Source organism: Quercus suber, unplaced genomic scaffold (assembly GCF_002906115.3).
Source record: "Quercus suber isolate HL8 unplaced genomic scaffold, Cork oak 2.0 scaffold_778, whole genome shotgun sequence".
Lineage (NCBI taxonomy): Eukaryota > Viridiplantae > Streptophyta > Magnoliopsida > Fagales > Fagaceae > Quercus > Quercus suber.
The window spans coordinates 136475-159904 of NW_027070214.1; the positions used below are offsets into that span (position 1 = coordinate 136475).

A 23430-nucleotide genomic window follows, 5' to 3' on the forward strand; every position below is an offset into this window, starting at 1 on the left:
TTGTTTATTTGATAATATGTTTTGGGCGCCGAAATTATAATTTCTACAAAGAAAATAACCTTAATAGATTATCAAAACAAATTTTATCCTAATATTGGTTCAATTAATCATTGTTAAGTTTTATTAATTTTTTTAGTTTATGTTTTTTGGTGTTTGGATTGATCCTATATTACATTTATGATTGTTCTTATAATAAATAAAATATAATTACGAAATACATTACTCATTATTACATTAGTTTAAATTGTAAATTTTTTTTAATAAAACCCCATAAAAATAATTATCACGCGCAACGCGCGGGTTTGCGGCTAGTAAAAAATAACAGTACAAGTAGTAAAAAATTACTTGTCAATCAAGGAGGTACCAAAGAGTATAATTTTGGATGAAATAACATTGCAGGAAAAAATACATGTGGCCGACCCTAATTAATTTGTTGAGGATCCATGGCCGACTCCAAAATTTTGGACTAAGACTTGGTTATATTTTTTAATGTCATGGGTTGATTAAGGCGGTTCCATTACATTATATTATTCATGTTATCAACTTTGGATTGTGATTCTTCCTTTTAAATTTTGTTAATTAATGATCCCATGGTCTATGCAGATCCTAGATGAAATGCCTGTCTTTTACAACCTAAATGCCGTTGAAAAGCGTGAAGTTTTAATTGTTATTTTGCAAATTGTGCGCAATCTTGATGAAGCATCACTTGTAAAGGCGTGGCAACAAAGCATCGCTCGGACTAGATATAATTTTTCAAACTTTTGGAGGAATGCTTAGTTCTATTTGAGGTTGCTACTTTGTTCAAAACTTTACTTCCTCTTTGATGATGTGATTTGAGTTTGTCTGTCACTTAATTTTACTTCTTATTTTGGTAATCGCATAGCAACATTGATACTCTTACCATTTTCATCATCGTTGATTTTTAATTTTATATTTTAGTCTATATTTTTTATGACTTTAAAGTTAAATTAGAAGTATGAATATTGTCTGATTTCATTAAGGCAAAACATTGAAGATAATAGATTTACTTCCAACAAATTGTAGTGGTCGACTACTAACATATATATATATATATATAATATATGTGTGTGTGTATGTATATATGTATTCCTCCTGGCTTGTGTGTTGCTACTTTTTCCAATTTTAAAAACTTATCTTCAAGAAGTTAGGGTAGATATTTTCATTAAGCTTAAACTTTGGGTCTCAAAGAAGTCCACATAGTACAGGTATTTTGGATCCCTTTTTGGTAAAATCGTACTGTTTCCACCCTGTGGTTAATGCTTTTGGAAATTATGTACTTTATTGTCTCTTTCATGAACAAAATATTTTTGAAGCTCTTTGTTTTTTTTTTTTTTTTTGGGCCCTTCACGGTTTATATATGTTTTTGTACGAGTCCTTATTGAAGTTGCATTTTGTATCACATTTTGTGATTCTGGCTCCTGCTCTAATTACATTACCCTTAAAAATAATTGTTGATTGTGTACTTTTACAGCATAGAAAACCTGCTGCTGGCATGCTCATGGGCTGTAGTTCTCGCAGAGTCAGAGTAAGTTAATTTTACAGTTAAAGTTCTGAAAATCAATGTTTCAGTGTTTTGTCTATTATTTGCCTTTTGTTATTCATTCATTGATTGTAATGTTGACTTTACATCCATTGCATATTTACCTTCATCGGTCAGTAGTTTCTTGGTTATTCTTTGTGCAATTTATTTATATTTATGATATAGAACATATTCATTGCATCCTCAATACGCCTTGAAACTCTAAAGCAGCCTCAGGGAACACCTGAAAATGGTTATTTATGGCAGAGAGTGAATTCCCAATTAAGCTCCCCTAGCCAGCCATATTCCTTGAGAGAAGCACTGGCTCAGGCAGAGTCTTCTAGGATTGGAGCTTCTGCACAAGCACTTCGAGAATCTTTGCACCCGATATTGAGACAAAAATTGGTACAGTTTTGGATAGAAAAATCGATTGCTTGTTTGATTGCTGCAACAGCACCATTTACTCCAAGAAATGACTATTATTTTTGTTTTACATTAATTGTAGCTATTTTAGGCCACTGATAATTTCACATTCACTTCAGGAGCTTTGGGAAGAAAACTTGAGTGCTTCTGTCAATCTCCAGGTTTTGGAAATAACAGAGAAATTTTCCATGATGGCTGCCTCCCATAGCATATCTACTGACTATGGAAAACTTGATTGTATCACAGCCATATTTATGAGCTTCTTTTCCCGAAATCAACCTGTGTCTTTCTGGAAAGCTTTGTTTCCTGTCTTCAACAATGTCTTTGATCTTCATGGAGGAACTCTAATGGCAAGGGAAAATGATCGTTTCTTAAAGCAAGTGACTTTCTTAAAGCAGCAACTACTTCGACTTGCAGTTTTCCAAAATGAAAGAGGCAGGAAAAGGGCTGTTATTGGGCTTCAGATACTTGTGAAGGTATGCCCTTTGAAGTTCATAGATTGCTGCTTTTGTTCTTAACTTACATTATTTTATTTATATGTTTTGCAGAGGTCCTTCTATTGCTTCATGCAGACATCAAGGTTAAGGGTCATGCTGATTATCACATTTTGAGCTAGAGGAAAGTGGTGAAGCACGACGGCTTAGAAAGTCTTTGGAGGAAATGTCAGATGAAGCTAAAAGCCCCAACCTATTGAGGGAGTGTGGACTTTCTGATAGTGCTCTGGTAACAATTCCAGAAAGATCGGAAGAGAACAGGTGGTCCTGGTCAGAGGTGAAATATCTCTCTGATAGTCTTCTTCTTGCCCTGATGGAAGCTTGGAGCATGCACTATTGGTAAGTTTTTAGCAATATTTGCATCAGCTTTTAGTTTAAGAAACAGTCAGAATGATTACTCAATTAATAAACACTACGCCCTGACCCTATTAGGATGGGAATGTTGCACTAATCAGGGTTAAGGGTTGATACCTCACATCCCAAGACAAGACTGACATCTTTTTTAAACTTCTGTTTTACATTCTTGCTTTCATTGTAATTGGCACATCTTGTGTGGACATTTAACATTGCTTCTAATTCATGGCAGGAGATAAGTCTTATAGAGCTGCTTATTTCCATATATTACTTTATCTGGGTTTGTAATTTTATCAGTAGGTTATAGTATAAGTATTTTTGCTTTGGCAGAGTTATGTCTTCTTTCATCAAAGTAAAGTAACCTACAGACACATGTAAAGTTGGACACTTAAAAAGGACACATTTCCTAAAAGTACTAGTAACTTTGACAATTTACATGTACTTGAAACAAACTTAAATATTCGTAAAATTCATTTCTATAAACTGATAGGGAGCCCCTTCCCTCACCACTCCTTACCCCGCACTTCCCACCTTAAAGTAGGCCTGTGCCAGGTATGCTGGAATGGCGGGGGAACAATTTAAAGAAGTGACCTGATTCTCTACTCCCTATTGGCACAGGGATGGGATTTTATTTGGGCAAGTGGCAGATATAGATTTTGGGAATAGGGTTAAGGTCGAGGTAGGGTCTTTGCAGTGCCAACCCAATAGCGTTTAGTCAAATTTTTGTGGATGTTTGATAGAGTGCTTTTGAAACACGAGGTAAGTATATTTGCCTTCTGCCATGGAGTGGATGCTGTGGGATATTGGGTTGATAAGAAAGAGAGGAGCTTCATACACACAGACATATCTTTGTTACCATTACTCTTAAGGAAGTTTGCTCGTATTTGACAAATGGGATTGAAGGAATTTTTCCAATTTTGAATGTGGTCATTACTTTCCTACTTTCTTGTCCTGATGAGTAAATGTTATTGAACTAGCAAAAATAATACTATCATTTTCTCCCTTCTCTCACAAGGATCTGTGATGACTATGGATAGATATACAGCTGTTGAAAGTTTCTACAAACTTGCAATGACATTTGCGCCCATCCCAGATCTTCACATAATGTGGTTGCTACATTTATGTGATGCACATCAGGAAATGCAGTCTTGGGCTGAAGCTGCCAAGTGTGCTGTGGCTGTTGCTGGTGTTGTGATGCAGGTAGTAAACTGTTAATTGGGACTTGTGGTTCAACCACCCTCAGTCCTTATATGGAAAGTTGACCTTAGAAAATCTGCCTAACTATTTCCCCATTTTCTCACCTTGTACAGTGCAGAGCTGTAAAATTGACTTCATGATTTGCTTACTGTTGCTTAAATATTAACTGCCTTCTGCTCATATGTCTAATTAATTTAATGCAGGCCCTTGTTGTCACGACCCAAATCCATGAACATGAATTTAGATGCATGACTAACGTGCTAATCTTGCACAACTAAAAATAAAATTAATCCAAAATAATTTAGAACTCCAAAGAAACAATGCTCTTGATAAATAACCTCTTACAAAAATCTAAACTCCACAAATTGGAAATAATCTCCAAAATATAAATCATGAATTACAAAACAAGGATAACTAAAATTCGTAAGTCTTCAAGTAATATAGAATTCGCCTACAACTTCCACGCTCAACCTTGCACCTTACAAAGCGATCAGAAGGTCCTATATTCCAACTACACTTCAATCTGAAAAATAATAATTGATGGGGTGAGCCACATCTAGTAAGTAATTTATACGAATACACAACAGAACAGAGTCAAGCAACGCACGAGTATTTTGATTTTTCACAAACTCATTTAATGATATCAAAAATAATTATTCCAAAACATATAATGAATCACTTAATACATATGTAATCACATCTTAAAATCATTAGAAATCACATACATAAAATTGATCAGAGCACAGTGTCACATATACACATCACATATTCTCACATACAATCCTGTGAGCGGATACCAACATCTAACCCCTGCTGGTGAGGGATCAACACATATTCTCACATACAATCCTGTGAGCGGATTTACACATAAATCTGATATATCTGATCAATTCTAAAAACTTTCATTCTGAGTCACATATCACAAAACGAAATATATACAAAATAGAATAATTTTCTTAATATTAACAATTATTCCAAATATACAAGCATAGGGAATATCACAATATCGAATTGAACATAAATCAAAGGATGCTTGACTCTCATGGGGAACGAATAGAAACTGAGAAGTTTATATAAATATATTACAATTCTTGAGTAAATCTGAAAATTTGATTTTGCTAAAAGAAACTCTTTAAATACCATTTGGAGAATAGGAACATGACTTTGAAATCACTTGGTTTTAACAAATTTAAAGAACAAAAACCTTTTTAGAAAACTTACTTTGAAACTCAATTATTTTCAGATAAACAATTTAGTATATAATCATCTTTTAAATGAGATTTGGACATTCAAAACGTTATTTAAAATTCGAAGTTTCTCTTTAAAACATTGTCTAAAAGTCGGAGTTTTTCTTTCAATGATGTAAAAATAATGCTTTCGATAAACTTTCGAAATATAAGTTTGAAATACAAAACTTTTGAAAACTTTTAACTTCTAAGAACCTAATGGACAAAACTTGTGCATATAATGCATAATTACTTACAGCACTTGATTGCTCTGAAAGTCCAGTCGAAACAACCTCCAAAAAGCCTCAAAATACTCTTAAATAAGACCTATATTCAATCATGAAAATTACTTAATATCCTTCACAAATATAAATCTTATTGACTTATACAAATTGACTCACTAAAATTATACTTGCTGAACTAAACGATAACACTAATGCAAAACCTCTCTACCCAAGAATATGTTTCCATAAATTTATCAAAACTTAGAGCCAGCAGCCAAATACTTAGGATTTAATATATGTCCTAAACAAAAGTAAAACCTGAAACATGAATTTAGGCTCTATAACTGAAACTTTGTTCTAAAATACACATTACGGGCAAACCTAGGATTTAATATATAACCCCAAAGAGAAACGTGGGCCAAAACTTAATCTGACTTGTTCATGGACTTGATATCATTGGCCCTAATGTATTAAATATTTAAGCATTATTTTGAGATGAAAATAGAATTCGGGTAAGAGAAATAAGTCTGCCATTAACCTTTGAAAGAATTGAAAACGCGTTGATCTCTAATGGTTCATTATAGTCAAAGTCTAGGCAAAGACTACCAAGGCCATCACTTTATCCATCAGAGAATCTGAACTTTGACAAAATGTGAGCAGCCTAGTGTGAACACTATGCAGCCTTATTCATGGTTTAATAGCAAAATCCCAATGGCAAGGAAAACGGTGGCAGCATTGTTGACTTATTAAATATATATATATATATATATCCTAATGAAAACGTAAAAGTCCTATACATATATAAGATTTGATCCATTATAAAATTCTAAACCTTTGATTCTTGATTCTAACAAATGAAAATCATACCTAGAATTCTTTGGCTGTCTCTTCAATTGTACGTGTTCTAAACTCCAAAGAAAAACACCTCTTAGCCTCCTTAGTGATGAAACCCTAATTTAGTTTTTCCTCCGCCTTATATTCAACACATCAAAGATGTGGGTTTAGTGGGGTAGTGGGCCAGAGTTTGAAACCCACTTGAACTTATCTCTTCAGTCTCCAAGAGGCCCATAAAACATCTCCCTTTTATTTATTTATTTATAATTTTAATTGTCGCACCAAATTATTTGCACTAAAACTTTAATTTTCTCACCTATTTGTAGCACCACAAAATTGTCTACTCTCATCTTACTGTGCGCACATATAAAGTACCTCAACTTTATATAAAAAAATAACAAGGTACGGTGATAATCATAAAAGCAAAAATTGGGGTATTACACTTGTGGCTAGAAATGATGGTGTTTGGAGCAAGGATCATGTAACTGCTCTTCGTAAAATTTGCCCAATGGTGAGCAATGAGATCACATCAGAGGCTTCTGCTGCTGTGGTAGAGGGATATGGTGCTTCAAAGCTCACAGTTGACTCTGCAGTGAAGTACCTTCAGCTTGCTAATAAGTTTTTCTCTCAAGCTGAGCTCTATCACTTCTGTGCCAGCATTCTTGAGCTTGTAATTCCAGTTTATAAAAGCAGGAGGGCATAGGGGCAGCTGGCTAAATGTCACACATTACTCACTACTATCTATGAATCAATTCTTGAGCAGGAATCAAGCCCAATTCCATTCATATATATGAGTCTAGGATGGACGGCAATCACACTTTACACATTATTCCAGATTCGAGACAAGTGAAGGCAGATGAATTACAGCCTGGCGTCTGCTACTTGCAGATAGCTGCTGTTGATGCAGTAATGGAGGATGAAGATTTGGGAAGTAGAAGGGAAAGGATCTTTTCACTTTCCACCGGAAGTGTCCGTGCACGTGTGTTTGACCGCTTTTTGTTTAATACCCCATTTACGAAAAATGGCAAGACCCAGGGTGGATTGGAAGACCAATGGAAGAGGCGAAGTGTGCTTCAGACTGAGGGCTCCTTCCGTGCCCTTGTGAGTAGGCTCTTGGTAATTAAATCTGAATCTCTTGAGTTCTCCCCAGTAGAAAATGCAATTGGAATGATTGAAACTCGGACAGCTGCACTACGAAATGAGCTTGAAGAGCCTCGCAGTTCTGAAGGCAATCAACTCCCTCGTCTCCAGAGTCTACAGAGAATTCTTCAAGGCAGTGTTGCTGTTCAAGTAAGTTGTTAAGTTCGGTTTTTAATTTCTGTTTTCTGTATTGTCAGTTTTAACAATATATATTGCTGACTTCCAGATTCAGAGAAATTAGAATTACCTTATGCCCATTCTTTTTGAAAATGCGCTGTTATCAAACTTATGGCGTTGCTTATTATTTTCTAATTGCTCTTGGCCAACTACATGTGCAGGTGAACAGTGGAGTCCTAAGTGTGTGTACGGCCTTCCTATCTGGTGAGCCCGCAACGAGGCTGCGTTCACAGGAATTGCAGCAACTCATTGCTGCACTCCTTGAATTCATGGCTGTTTGCAAGCGGGCCATTCGGGTACACTTCAGATTGATTGGAGAAGAAGACCAGGAATTCCACACGCAGCTTGTGAATGGATTTCAGTCCCTCACTGCAGAGTTATCTAATTACATCCCTGCCATTCTCTCAGAGCTTTGACAATGTTGTAGCATTATTTGTTTTTGGTTCTGCTTGATGTGTCCATATTATTTGTTTTCTTATTATTTTTTTCAATGATGTAAAAATATGTGTATACTAATAGGTGATGTTCAGAAAATGAAAATTGCTACTCTCTCTCTCTCTCTCTCTCTCTATATATATATATATACCGAAAATTCCCATTTGGTGGGATAGTAAAATTGCAGACGTAATTTTTGCCGATATCATAGTTTGGAGGATTGGGTAAACAAAGAAAGCTTATAATAAAAAATTGAAGTGCAAAAGTTGCAATTAGATATTTCTCTATATTACTATTTATGTGCAATTTTATCTCGCACACATTGCATCTTCCTTCATTATTTTTGTCGTACTGAGTAAACCTTCCTCTTGAATCTATTTTTGATTATACTGCGTCACTTGATGATGCATCACTCGGCCGGGGCAGCAAAGCATCGCTTGGAAAGACTTTGATTATTTTTCAAACTCCTAAGGTTGCTACTTTGTTCAAAACTTCACTTCCTCTTTGATCATGGGATTTGAGTTTGTGGGTAAGTTAATGTCACTTCTTGTTCAGGAGATCGCATAGCTATGTTGATACTCTTATCATTTTCATCATCAATGACTTTCAATTTTATATTTTATTTGTTTTAAGACTTACGAGTAGAATTAGATGTATGAATATCATCTAATTTTCATTAGGGAAAAACATTGATTGTAGTGGTATACTACCAACAGCAATTGATTGTGGATATGTGTGTCTATATGTATATATGTGTGTGTGTGTCTATCACTACGACGGATTTGTTCTTCTCATAAACAAGGAAACGAAGTTTTGTTTGAAATAGCTTGATTATCTTAGTAGAAACAACGAGACTATTATGTTTAATAAAATCAAGAAACAAATACAAATGCTTTCAATGTTCATCAATAGACTGAGTAGAGAAAGACGTCATCAATATTTCATAATTAATTGTACTAGTTGTACTTGTTAATTATTCTTTATACCTTATGAGCAAAAAGATGAGGCAGACCATCAATGAACTTTTCTTTCCAATAGGGTTTTAGACTATCATTGCGAAGCATAACTTTAGAGATGAAAACATCTTGATATCATCTATAATTATACATAGTAGGACATCACAAGTTATTTAAATAAACACTTACAGCAAATATAAGTGGAAGCAAGTTTTTCCAAGTAGGAATGGGCTAAGGTTACAAGATTAAAAATTGGGAAGGTAAGAGGAATTTAGGGAGAATGTAAAAGCTTAGAAAATTGAGTTCTAATTACAATAGAAGGGAAGCAGCCTTTTTATAGGCAAAATTAGACACTAATAGAATAGTGAATAGTGAGTTGTTAATAGTAAATTTAACTTTTTTTCTATTTAGAGCAGGTCTTCAACAGCTTTGTTGAAATGTGTTGACAGTAGTGATGTAAGAAGTGGCTTTAGCAATTTCGTCGATATGTGCCGATAATATCATCTTTTGCAATTATGGAGTTGAAATAGGAAATCAGTCTTCAATTAAAGATGGAGTTGCAACTGAGTCATGCCTAAAAAGAGTCTAATCATAAGAATAATATGGATTATCATCTTTAGCAACCTTCACAGGATGCCTTAAACTCATATATATATATATATACAAGCGCTTTAGTTTGTGTGTCGATACTTTTTTCAATTTAAAGAAACTATTTCTGAAGAATTTAGAGGTAGATATTTTTTCATTACTCTTAAATTAAGGTCCCAAATAAGTCCGGTTAGGAATAGGATAGGTATTTTGTAATTTGCATTCCTTTTTGGGTAAAATTGTAAATGTCTCCACCCTGTGGTAAATGCTTTTGGAAATTAAGCACTTTATGGACCTATACACCCATTCATGAGTTCCTTTCGGCTCTATTGTGGCCTCTTATATGGGCCTTTTCATTTATAGCTTGTTGCACCCATTTTTGGGACTTTACATCCATTTGCGGGTCTTTGTATTTGCTTGACTAGTTTTTTTATTTCAAGCCCAAAGATCTCTTCAACAATTGGGTAGCAACATGGTTTGCATCCTCAGGGGTGTGCGCCGAACCACACCACTCTAGCCTCTTAACAAACTGGCAATGAAGGGATTTTAGTTTCCACAAACTCTTCCAAGGAAATTAATAATCCTCACTGGTTATCTCAAAAAAAAAAATAATCCTCACTGGTTGAGCTGTGTGATCATATTAATTGGAAAATCACATTTTGCTATTTTAAAAATTATAATCCTCTCTTTAACCTGACAAAGATCTCTAGCCATGCGTGTATGGTGAATTAATTATTATTATTATTATTTTTTGGGAAACAAGCTTTTTTACTTTGCTGAAGCGCTGCTAATTTTGTTCACGGTGTTAACTTTATTTAGCACGTTTTATTTATTTATTTATTTATTTATTATTATTATTATTAGTTATCCTACTGTAGTATATTCCTATTGCGATATTTGTAACAATTACTCCTACTGTGACCACATCTTATGTCTAGCTCACAACATTCATATCAGGATGCATCTACAGTGGGTAAGCCTAACTTGTGCATAAGCAGGCTTGAAGCCCAGTCCTAGCAAGACTAGTCCCAACTCTCTTACTCCAGATTAATGGGTCACTGGACAATAGAATGGGTTAAGGCCCAACAATACAAAAAGGTCCTTACAATGGGTGCTTTTAAGACATTTATTAATAGATTATTTTTTTAAAAAAAAATTGATACCACTTTCATAACAAAATATAAGAAGCTAAAAAAAAAAAAAAAAATTGTTTTCTTCTTTTCTTACAAAATCTTTTTAAAAATATTTTATAAATTAATACCCTTAAGACATTAATTAACTTTTTTTATATTTAAATAGAATAGAGGAAAAAAAATAGACACAGAATTTGGTGGAAACTACTTTAGAAAGAATAAGCGAAATGAACTTTTACTCTTGGAAATTGGATAGAAATATTCCTAAACAGCTGGAAACGACCTAATACATTCCGCAGACTCAAATTACTGTAAGTATCATATTTGTAACAATCCCACCCCCATACCACAATTACAAACAATATCTTTGTCAGAACCTTTGATTTAGCTACAAACAATATCTTTGCCATTGATTTAGCTCGATGTTTTTTATTAATTGATTATTATTATTATTATTATAATTAATTTGGACCATCTGTGAAAAAAGCTGGTACTAGGTTCTGCAGGCTACGGTTAACTTCTCATATATATATATATGAAGCACTCTAGGCGGCGGCTAAGAGGGATCGCTAGCAGTCAGACCAACAATGATTGTGTGTAACGTGATTCAATTATAATTGAACGTAGAAGGGGGATCTAGAGAAAAAATGAACAGGGAATTAGTTGAAAATTACTTTTGAAAAAGTATGCTAAACAAAATGAAAAAGTAACTTTTACTCTGATATATTTATTATAGATTTTATTAATGTGTGTTTTAAGAGTATATATTAATTTTTATTTTTAAAATTTTTTTTTTGAAAATTAAAAAAATATTAATAATTTTTTCAATTCTCAAAATTTTTTTTTAAAAGTAGAAGGTTTAAGAAGAAGATCTGAAAATCTCCTCTTTGTTGGTTTGGTCACCTTGGAGGGTGTTAATTAAAGCTTTAGCTTTGGATTTACGCTCATTCCTAAAATGACATTTCTTGCCACACTTATAACATTCGCTATTCTTCTTATCGAATGTTTTGTGTTGGATTTTTTCTTTTACTATTGGCTTTATGGTAATCTCTAGACTTCTTGCTTTTCTTATAGAAATCATTTATGCTGAATTTGCTAGGCTTTTTATGACTTCTATAATACTTAGATGCTGTTCGTTTCCTAGGGTATTCTTTTTCCCTGGAATTTCTCTTGGATGGGGCTATAGAGGGTAGGCCATACTGAGTACAGAAGTTTTCTACTTCGTACTTAGCTTTTCTTTTGTCCTTATTGGACTGGTTTTGAATTTTCATATCTATGCACTCCTTCAGGCCTTCCCTGCGAATGACACTAGATATATCTCCATAAGTCAGGTCATCATAATCTATGACGCTTGAGGTGTTGCTGAGAGCTTTTCTAATCTTATGTGCAAAAAGACTAGGTAAACTGTTGATGAACTTCTCCTTCCAAAAGGGAGAGTTACAATCGCTTCTGTGCATGACTTTGGTGGCAAAGACACCCTCATCCCACCTGTAATCACTAAGGGTAGGACACCTAAGGTTACTTAACTGGTCATGTATCCTAGTCGTAATGTTGCTAGAGGTCCCTATGAAATGCCTTGTAATGGTATAGATTAGGGTATTTGCTCCATCTGTGACACCTCTACCTATGGCTTCATCAAAGATTGGGCGTCCATCCTCATCTTTCTGGACTACACTTTTGATCTCTTCTTTTGATTCTTTTGTTAGGAATGGTTCCCCTATGACAGAAGTTTTCTTGTGAAACCTAAGACTAGGAGTTCAACTACTTCGGTATGGGGACGATTTTCATTGAGGTAGTTAATGGCTACTATGGTCATGTGCTGAATTTTTTATGATTTCTTGTTCTGATAATCCATCTATATTCCATTCATAGAGTTTATCAGAAGATACTGAGAACTGGTTGTTGACATTTTTTTCTTCAAACTGAAGGTCAGGGGCTGTTGGTCTGGGATACCAATTTTGGTAAGGCTGGTTAGGGTTACTCTACGATGGTGAATTTTATTTACCTGTAATTCTTGGAACTGGTTTTCTAATTTTTTTTTTTTTTATTTCCTCTTCAGACTCTAAAGAGGCTTAGCTGTTGCTACTGCTGCTAAAAGCTGTATGGATGTCTAGGGTGTTTAATGTGGGGTTTTTGTTAGTCAAAGAGGTAGTTGGTTCCTTTTTTACTAGTTCTTCTAACTTTTGGTTGACTATTTCTAAAGCTGTCTTATCCTTGGACTAGAGACTGGTTTGTCAAGTTACCGATAGCTTGACTAAAGGTTTCTCTAAAGATGGGATGGGTTTAACAACTACTTCAAAACCTTGATGTTTGATGGTTATATTTTCTAGGGAAGGGTGACTAGAGCAGACTACTTCCTTGTTTTCTTTGGTCCAATTTGTTTTGATAATGACACAAGATTTTCTGTGCCATTCAAAATGGTTCTCAAAATTCAAGAAATAGACATTTGCTGATATCTCTTTCATGAACCTTGCCATTTGGTGTACACTTCTATTTTCTATTCTTTGGTATGATTTGCCTTGTAAGCTTCTCTTTTGACTTTGTTTGCCTTTGAGTCAAAATCATCACCTAAAGACTTATGACCTGGGATGAAGTCCTTTTTCATAACATTGAGTTGGTGACCTACTGGGGTTTCAAGTTGCTCAAAGTTTGACTAAGTTAGGGAGGATTGATCGTGATTTTCATCCTCATCAGCAACTGAGTCTTGTTTGGCTATGTAGCATGGTGTTCTAACTTGGGATTTAGTCTTGACCCGTTGGAGTTCTAAGTCCAAATTTTTCTTGAAGGGTGGGTATCTGGATGAGCTACACTAGGATGCAGATCTATCTCTAAGGAGAAAAAGGGACTGCATTCTGGGTTGCTAAAGATCTAAGGGAGATCTGAACCTAGATTGGTCGAAACTTAGCCTAACAGTTCCATCAGTTAACTGTTGGACATAGGTCTAAATCCGGGGTTTGGGTAGGGTGTTGGATTTGAAAAGAATAATTTTCATTTTGCAGAGTCCATTCTTGTGGGAACGAGATCTCTGTCCACTTAAGGGTTTTGGGTACTTGAATCTGAGATCCAGGGGCTGTGGTCTGGATAAGGGTGGTTTCTCCTTTTGCTTTTTTGTTAAGGGCTTGGACATTTAGGTTTGTCCTGATGCACTTGTAGTAGATCCTCTATATTAAAGCTAACTGTTTGGCTCCTAGTACCATGAGGGTTCCTGAAGTCTTGATGTTTAAAGCGAGGGCTTTCCTACTATGTGGGTCATGAAGGGAAACTGTAAAGTTAGGGAAACAATCAAAATGGATTGGTGAAAATAAGGAATACAAAAAAAAATAATAATAATAATTCAATGGGTAAATTTTACTCTCTTTTTTTTTTTTTTTTGGTTAATAGATAATGGTAAAGGTTACTTGGCCTTTAATATTTAAAGATAATAATTAATACAACTTATTATTATTATTAGACACACTACATACTAAGCATAGACATGCCATTGTTAGCAGGGACAAACCCAGGATTTAAAACTAGAGGGTCGAAGATAAGCGGGAAAAAAAATCAAAAAAATTAACAACTGCATCCATATATATTGAATTTGAATCTTTTCTTTTGAAAAAATCAAACATTGTAACTGATTTTCTCATGCTCATACCTCACATCTCACTTTCTCAACTTAGACTCTCAAAAAAAAAAAAAAAAAAATCTCTGAGACAAACAGAGACTCCCAAGCCCTAAACACAATCACACATATTCAAATTCAATTCACAATCATACTCAGCCAAAAAAAAAAAAAATAGCGCAATCAATCAATCACAAATTCACAACACAAACATTATATCAATGTTATGTTAGATTTTGAAGTTTAAGGAGAATAAAAATACTTGAAAGGGCAAATCGGAATTTTGGGATGGAGGTTGGAGGTTGCAGCCTCCGGAGATAGCGGTAAGTTGGGCAGATCAAGCTGCTGGAGCCACTAAGGGCAGTGGCGGTGACGTGGGTCCGTGGCGGCGTCATGCGTGGCTGACGGTTTGTGCGGCACCGTAATTGATCACTGACTCCAGTCAATACTCTCTCTCAGTCTCTCCACTCCAGTCATTCTCTCTCGGTCTTTGTCTCTCGACTTTCTCTCTCATCTATACTATTATTTAAGGGGCATCTCCTGTTTGGATTCCTCAATTTTGATACCCAAAATATCCTCAATTTATTAGTTTGTAAAGCTTAAATAGTAGGGTTAGACATGTAAAATTATCAATTTAAAAAGTCCTAAATTTTAGATAAATTTGAAAAAACATTACCTACAAAATAGGAACACTCCTACTAACCCACTTATTCTAACACACGTTTCTAATATTATATTCTTAAAAAAAAAAATTTAAAAAAAAAAAAAAAAACCTCACGTTGAGTAAAAAAAAAAAAAAAAACCCAACTAAATAGTAAAATTTTTAATATTTTATTCTTAGAAAAAACATCACGTTCAGTTAAAAAAAAAAACTAATGAAATACCCTTAATTTAATAAACTTATCTTTATCTCTAAAATCTAAATCATAAGAAATGGTTTAAAATCTTAAATTGATAAAAATTGAAAACAAAAACCTAATGAAAAAAGCCATGTTGTATAAAAAAAAATTATCTATCACGTTTCTATTTTGGAAAAAAAAAAAAAAAAATCCTATGTTTTGTAAAAAAAAAAAAAAAAANTTTTTTTTTTAAAAGTAGAAAGTTTAATGTGTGCTTTTAAGACAAACGTTAACCAGACCTATTTATTAATAACATAAAAAGTATATATACGAGGCACTCTAGGCGGCGGCTAAGAGGGATCGCTAGACCAGCAGTCAGACCAACAGTGATTGTGTGTATTCAATTAAATAATTGAACGTAGAAGGGGGATCCTAGATAAAAAATGAACAGGGAGTTAGTTGAAAACTACTTTTGAAAAAGTAAGCTAAACAAAATGAAAAAGTAACTTTTACTCTAATATATTTATTATATAACATAAAAAGTGAGCTAAACAATGTTGACTACTCCAACTCAAATATAATGATTCCGATGACTTACCTGAACATTGTATGGGTTTAACTACTAACATATTTATTATATAACATAAAAATGAGTAAGTTCCTCTAATATATTTATTATATAACATAAAAAGTGAGCTAAACAATGTTGACTACTCCAACTCAAATATAATGATTCCGATGCCTTACTTGAACATTGTATGGGTTTAACTACTAATATATTTATTATATAACATAAAAATGAGTAAGTTCCTTCTTATGCATGCATCCAAATGAGTGGGTGAGTGCTTCCCACTCAAATTGAAAAACAAGGTCGGCTACTTAGAGATATGCTAATTAGGGGTAATTTTATTGTATCCTCTATTTTTTTTTTGGGTTTGTACCCACTTAAATCTTAGTCATAGATCTTGCTTATTTAATTTGGTCTATTTATTTAATTTTAATAAGAATGAGTAATTGTCCCACATTGTTTAAGGGAGTGTTATATATAATATAACTTGTCCCACCATTCCTTAAAAGTTATCATGACTTTTGAGTGAAGTTATGGTATGCCTTTATGTTAAAACCCTTTCTCTCTCCCTTGTGTATGCGTTTTTGTTTCTTAAAAAAGAAAAGAAAAGAATCTATGAAATATGCTAATTAGATTCTAAGTTAGAATAATTCTAACAAAGTTTAGGTGGTATAATTTTTTATAAAATTTATTCAGTGCATAGCACAATTTACCTAGTATATCAATGAGTAAGAATGAGTGGATTCCCCCCCCCCCCCTAGTATATCAATGAGTAAGTTCCTTTCGAATGAGAAAAAAGTCTAAAACCCTAATTTGCACTAATTACGCAATTAGGTGACAAAATGCCGAAATTTATCAAAAACGGTAAAATTGAGTTAAATGCATGATCATAAACTATTGACTTTAAGGGTTGTCCCAAAACAAACGAGACCTTGTTCTAACTTTTAAACTAAAAGTTATTAAGGAAAAACCAATATGACTATAAATAGCAAAAATACTGTTTTCGAGGCCTTAATGAAGGAATTCGTCTAAATTTTGGCGACTTTACAAATCTGAATTAGAACGCCGTTTCCCTTCAACTTGCTAAATTTCATGCAATTCTGATACCGTCACCTCGATGGCTGTTACTAGCACTTGCCTTTGATTTTGTGTTGTGACTTCCTACACCCTTATTGCTCCAAGAAAACATGTGTTGTTTGTTTTACATTGGAACACTCTCACTTGAAAATTGTAAAAAATTGGGATCAATAATTAAAAAAAGAGTAATGATATGGACACAATAAAATATCATTACTTTTAAAATTAGCTTGCCAATTCACACATGGATCCGCCACAATCTCTAATTTAATTTTTTTGCTATGCTAATTTAGAAATGTTGTGTTCGTAGCATTACTTATAAAAGTAATTTTGGTTCCCAAAACGTAATCCTCAATCAAAAAAATAAAAAATAACCCAAATATGAACAAAAAAACTAACTCAAATAATAGTAAAAATAGTCCAAACAACAATAAATGAACAAAACATTCAATAATAAACTTATACAAAAATAAAAAATAAAACCCCTAATCTTTCATATTCGTAACTCGCACTCATAGTAGTTATCATCCGTTGCTCTCTCTCTCTCTCTCTCTCTCTCTCTCTCTCTCTCTCATCATTTCAGATTTCTCTTATTTTATTATTCTCATCTCAGTAGTTTTAGTTCTTTCTTTATCTATGATTAGATTCTTTTTGCTTTTTAATTTTGTTAGTATAAGGAAATTGTAAAGTCTTATGTATTTTCGTGTTATCTATACTATTATTTAAGGGGCATTCCCTGTTTGGATTCCTCAATTTTGATGCCAAAATATCCTCAATTTAAGTTTGTAAAGCTTAAAAAAAAAAAAAAAAAGCTACCCTGGCCGCCCCTTTTTTTTTCAAATTCAAATTAAAAAAAAAAAAAACTTTAAAATGTTTGAATTCCACTCCCACATTTTACTCCTAACAAATTGCTTGAATTCCACTCTCCCATGTTTTACTCCTAAGAAACTGCTTTACTATCAAATTTAAAAATTTTAACTTCTCTCTAACTTCTTTTGCTTATCCAGTTTTTATTTTATTTTATTTAAGTTTCATGTTATATCCTCCTTCCTTTTCATCTTCTTCTTCTTCTGAAAAAAAAAAAAATAATAATAATAATAACCCTGAATAGAATATTACTGCACTGGAATAACAAAAGACTTGATTACTTGACTTCCAAGATTATCCGGATAAGTATATAAGCAAATATTCTTCTTTTACTTATCCTGTTTTTTAGTTTTCTATTTCTTACATTTAATTGCTGTTTTAAAATATTGTATTTGTTTTTGTTCTCAGCGTATCTTCTTTTGAGTTTCATTTATTGTTATCAAATTTTTAATGCCCCGGGTTGCAACCATTGTCATATAGAATCTAAGGTGAGTAGGGTTGCTTTTTTATTTATGCTGTAATAAATTTATTTTAGAATTTTTTTGAACAAAAATTAAATGGATTTAATCTCAATTGCAAGCCAGGCATGATCACGTATGGTGCTGTTAGCAAACCGTGGAACCCAATATGCAGAGCATTCCTCAAAATCCCATTAATTCTTTGATTTCGTAAGAAAATCAATGGAACTCAATGGATGGTTGTGCCACTTGATCATTCCTTTGCTTGCACAATTTATTTGGTTTTATTTCGGATTGAACATTTGCATCTTTGGCCTCTACTCTACAACACCATTTTGTGCTTTGTGTGGAGCCCATTGGTCTTACCATTTTTTTTTTCTTGCAGTTGTTATGTACATGTGCAAAGAACATGAGGATATTAGCAAGATGGGAGAACAATTGACTGCCCTGGCTTTGGATCTAAGAGAGATGTATTTTTTTTCAAGTAAATATTATGTATTGTAAGTAGATAACTTTTTTTTACCATTTATTCGTCTTATTGAGAAACTATCTTTTGATTGTGGACTTAGTAGAGGGCACAAACAAATTTTCGAAATCATTTTGTTTACGTTTTACTATTCTATTCATTTTTTATGTTGCATTACATTCTTGATTTTTTATTTTTTTATATTATTCCCTTTTATATCTTATATTTTTTGTCATTTGATAGTGCAAGTTAGCTAGGAGTGATATAGATAATTCTGAGTATATTTTAGTAACCATTAAATTTGATTATCCAAACATTTTAGTAGGAAGATCGTGAAAAATAAAAATATAAGGCGGATCAAAATTTTAGTAACAAATAAATTTTATGAAGCGTTTTTTGAAATAAAAAAAAGATTCCAGACAAAATGACTACAAACATATCAAAAGGAAAAACATTTTAGGTGGGTTTGTGGGAGTATATAACGACAATATAGGAAACCCACACAGATTGTAGGAGTGAGGTTTCATGAGAATCTCTCATAAGATAATTTTCATCTTTTCTTATTTATTCATTACATATAACCTTACAAAATTTATTAGCAATATATATATATATATATAGAAAAGTCTTTAAACATAACAGGATAACAGCAAATGTTGTTGTAAAACATTTGGAAGGCTTAATAAAAGATGTTACAACCATCGTTTTTTTTTAATTGTTTGAATCAATTTGTAGGGTTAAAAGGGTTAATGGATCTTTAAAAAAAAAAAAAAAAAATTTGGCTTAGGCTTAGGGGGGCCGGTAAGGATTAGGCTAGGAGGGCCTGGTAAGGGTTGGCTGGGCTTAGGGTAGAATATATAACTATTTTATTTTTTTGGGCCAAGGGACCCGGGCCCCCTACTAGGTTCGTCCCTGATTTTTAGGGCCTAATGGTAGAGTTTTTATTTTTTTAGTAAATCCAATGGACCACCTATGAGAGCAGTCATACTAATTTTAAGGGAGTCACAAGTGTTGGTGCCCCTTCAACCCCTATTCTGTCATTACTCACTAATAATAATCATTATTCGATAGATAAGTCAATTTTGAAATATTATAGAAATATGGGGTTTATACAATTCCCATACTTGAATTTTCATGTGAGTGTTAGTTTAATCCTGAGTTTCTAAATTAAACAATTAATTTTTTTGGAAATTATGTTTTTGAGCCAATTTAGTTATCCTATATCATCAGTACTGTTTTTGCAAGTTAATTTCCTAATAGCATCAATTGCTGTATTTTTTTTCCTTTTTCCTTTTGTATTATGTGGTTCACTTACAAGAATACTCCATTTTAACAAAGTAGTCAACAATGGACTCGGAACTGATAAGCCTCTCTCTCTCTCTCTCTCCCCCAAATGGACATGATAAATTAGTACATAAGGTCATTTAAAAATATGAATGGTATGACAAAATTATGTGTACATATAAGGTGATTAACTTTTTTACCTGTTAAGATTTAATGAAAAAACTAACAAAAGGTTTAATATGTCACAATCATAATAATGTCCACTGGGTTAATTGATGTTTACATAAATAAAAATTCAAGAATGAAATTTGTAAAAAATCCTAAAATTAAAATTTAAAAAGGTAACTTACACGTTCTAATTAGTTTAAAGTTGCTTCTAAATCAGTCACTTGACTTTCAAAATTTGCAATATACACCATTGAATATTATAATGGTGCTCATATTCCTCTTCTGTCATTTTCAAGAAAATAATATTCTCCTTCTATTAGGTCTGTAACATTTTTATTATTAACCCGACTAAAAATAACATTGTTTTTCTATTTTGCAGTAAAAAGCAGCATCATTTCTGTGTATTAATTAATATTATTGTAATATTATAGGTGTAAACTGTAAATTTTCATAATTAAAGGATTGATTTAAAAGTACATCAAACGTAAAAAGTATGTAAATAGTATTTTAACCTAAATATAAAACATAACGCAAGTGTTGGAAGTCTACATGAATAAACTAATTTTGAATATCACTAGTGAATCAAAAATAAAAGGAATATAACTCAGCTACTAAAATTACTTGCCCATTAAAAAAAACATGAAAATTCAGTTCTCTTCCTAGTATTTGATCAACAAGAACCCAAGCTAAGTGTTTGTTAATAAGATATATATTCTCATTTGGAGAAAGATTGTGATGGTGAAGGACTTGAGCATGGCACTGACCCGGGCGATGGAGTGCCATGTCTATGAAGGAGCTCTCGTGCCAATGCTTGTAGATCACCGCCACCAGCTGATGATGATGAGCCACTGCCTCCTAATTGACGTGGATCCATGGGCCGCTGCTGCATGGGCCATGAAGGTTGCACCATGGGATCGAAAAGAGAGGACAAATCGTACGTGGCAGGCACTGAGGACGCTGAAGGGAGGTCGGCGATTGAGAGTGGTGGCGGTGTCATCATTGTTGGAGGTGGTGAAGGGTGTGATGGTAGTGGTGATGGTAGCTCCAATGTTGCAAGGTGGGCTTGTAAGTACGAGAGCTCTGCTTGTAAATTCACTACCTGCTTAAACAATTCACCAAAACAAGAAAAGATACAACAATAACTTAAAGTCATATATAATTCGTTTCCTTTCAAAGAAAATAAAAGGCATAAGGTTGAATGTTTTTTTTTTTTTTTTTTTTTTGCTAAATCGAACATTCATTAACTAGAAAAAAAAAAAAAAAAAAAAGAAAGCCTCATTGTACACATGTAAGAATAGGCTCTTTTTGAATCACACAATCTTTTTCCATTGAATTTGTATTTTCCTTTCATTATGGTCACGCATAGGAGTTTTCAAATAAATTGTTTGGTTATTAGATAGTTTTAGTAGCATTAATTTTGACTAATTTCATAAATTCATGTTAAGTTATTTGTGATATTTGATGTTGTGATATTTTGTTAAAAAAAAATACAAGCCTCTGGGCACGCGCTCACGCGCGTGCTCAAAGGCTCTTCTATTTTTTTAGGTAAAATTTAATAATTTGCATTCGTTATATTTTCTAATTACAAAAAAATATCTAGGAGTGTGATGAGTATTATGCATTTGTGGGTAAAATAAGTTTTTCGTCACACCCTTAGATCTTTTTGTGATTGAGAAATATAATAATATCAAATTATAATGAATGCACATTTTTAAACTTTACCCAAAAAATAGAAGAGCCTCTAAGCAAGTGTGTGAGCGCGTGCTCAGAGGCTAGTTTATTTATTTATGTTGATATATCAAAGTTATTTTTTGATATAAAATAGAAATTATACTCTATCTTAATCTAAGTGTATATGTGTGTAAAATTATCTTCTAGAGACTTGAACCTCAGCCCTTATTCCCCCACATCTTGTAAGCATTTATATTTGTGGGATGACTATCGCATAAAATGTATACGGTGAATTAGAAAACATGACTTTTGAGTAGAGTTGTGTTGTGTCTTTGTGTTATAACCCTTTTCCTTCTCCTTTGTGCGTGTGTGCCTATATGTTTTTTTTTTTTTTTTTTTTAAAGAATGGGTAATTGTCTCACATTACTTAAGAGAGTATGTTGTGTGCAATATAACTTGCTTTACTTTTTCTTAAAAATTACCATGACTTTTGAGTGAAGTTATAGTATGCATTTGTGTTAAAACCATTTTTCACTCTTCCTTGTATGTGTGAATTTGTTTCTTTTTAAAAAAAGAATCTACGAGATATGCTAATTAGATTCTAAGTTAGAATAATTCTGACAAAGTTTAGGTGGTATAATTTTTTATAAAATTTATTCGGTGCATACCACAGTATACCTAGTATATCAATGAGTAAGTTCCTTTTGAATGAGTGGATCAAACCCCACCAACACCACCCCCCACCCCCCCCCCCCCCCCCCAAAAAAAAAAAAAAAAAAAAATCAAAATGATCAGAGTTCTTTTGAATGAGTGGATTATTTTGTTCAACAAGGAAATTGCTCTCCAACACTGCACTGGCGGGCTGACGTAAAGTAAAGTCATAACGTTTGTATGAACACCTTGGCTGACTTGGGGGAAAATTTTATATATATTAAAAAATATTGATATACATAATTATTTTTTAAATTAATTTGTTTTGTCTACGTTAACAAAAAATTATAATTTGAACACTCTCATTTGAGAATTGCAAAAAATTGGGATCAATAATTAAAAAAAGAGTAATGATTTGGACACAATAAAATATCATAACTTTTTAAAATTAACTTGCCAACTCATACATGGATCCACCACAATCTCTAATTTAATTTTTTTGCTATGCTAATTTAGAAATGTTGTGTCCGTAGCATTACTTATAAAAGTAATTTTGGTTCCCAAAACATAATCCTCAATCAAAATATAAAAAATAACCCAAATAAGAACAAAAAAACTAGCTCAAATAACAGTAAAAATAGCCCAAACAACAACAAATGAACAAAATATTCAACAATAAACTTATTCAAAAATAAAAATAAAACTCCTAATCATTCATATTCATAACTCATACTCATAGTAGTTATAATCTGTTGCTCTCTCTCTCTCTCTCTCTCTCTCTCTCTCTCTCTCTCTCTCTCTCTCCTCTATCATCATTTCATATCTCTCTTACTTTATTATTCTAATCTTAGTATTCTCAATTTTTACTTTATCTATCATTAGATTCTTTTTGCTTTTGTTTCTCAAAAAAAAAAAAAAAAGATTCTTTTTGCTTTTTAATTTTGTCAGTATAAGGGAATTGTAAAATCTTATGTATTTTCGGGTTATTTATTTATTTATTTATTTATGTTGATATATCAAAGTTCTTTTTTGATACAAGATAGAAATTCTACTCTA

The 23430-nt window shown here is 32.9% G+C and overlaps 1 protein-coding gene and 1 long non-coding RNA gene across 2 annotated transcripts in view; both read left to right on the top strand.

Moving 5' to 3' along the window:
• Positions 1-8247, top strand: part of LOC112037313 (guanine nucleotide exchange factor SPIKE 1) — an 11865-nt gene extending 3618 nt beyond the window's left edge. The window contains 11 exon segments of the mRNA XM_065767144.1: positions 604-708; positions 1493-1546; positions 1727-1945; positions 2083-2439; positions 2512-2570; positions 2572-2765; positions 2768-2800; positions 3827-4012; positions 6733-7071; positions 7074-7582; positions 7771-8247. Of these exon segments, the coding sequence (XP_065623216.1) occupies positions 604-708; positions 1493-1546; positions 1727-1945; positions 2083-2439; positions 2512-2570; positions 2572-2765; positions 2768-2800; positions 3827-4012; positions 6733-7071; positions 7074-7582; positions 7771-8025 (2310 nt within the window). The 3' untranslated portion in view covers positions 8026-8247.
• Positions 8248-17836: 9589 nt separating this feature from the next.
• On the top strand, positions 17837-18745 carry LOC136064841 (uncharacterized). The gene is made up of 4 exons (XR_010626496.1): positions 17837-17982; positions 18085-18164; positions 18261-18373; positions 18520-18745. It is a non-coding gene; the product is annotated as an uncharacterized LOC136064841 (long non-coding RNA).
• The last annotated feature ends 4685 nt before the right edge of the window (positions 18746-23430 follow it).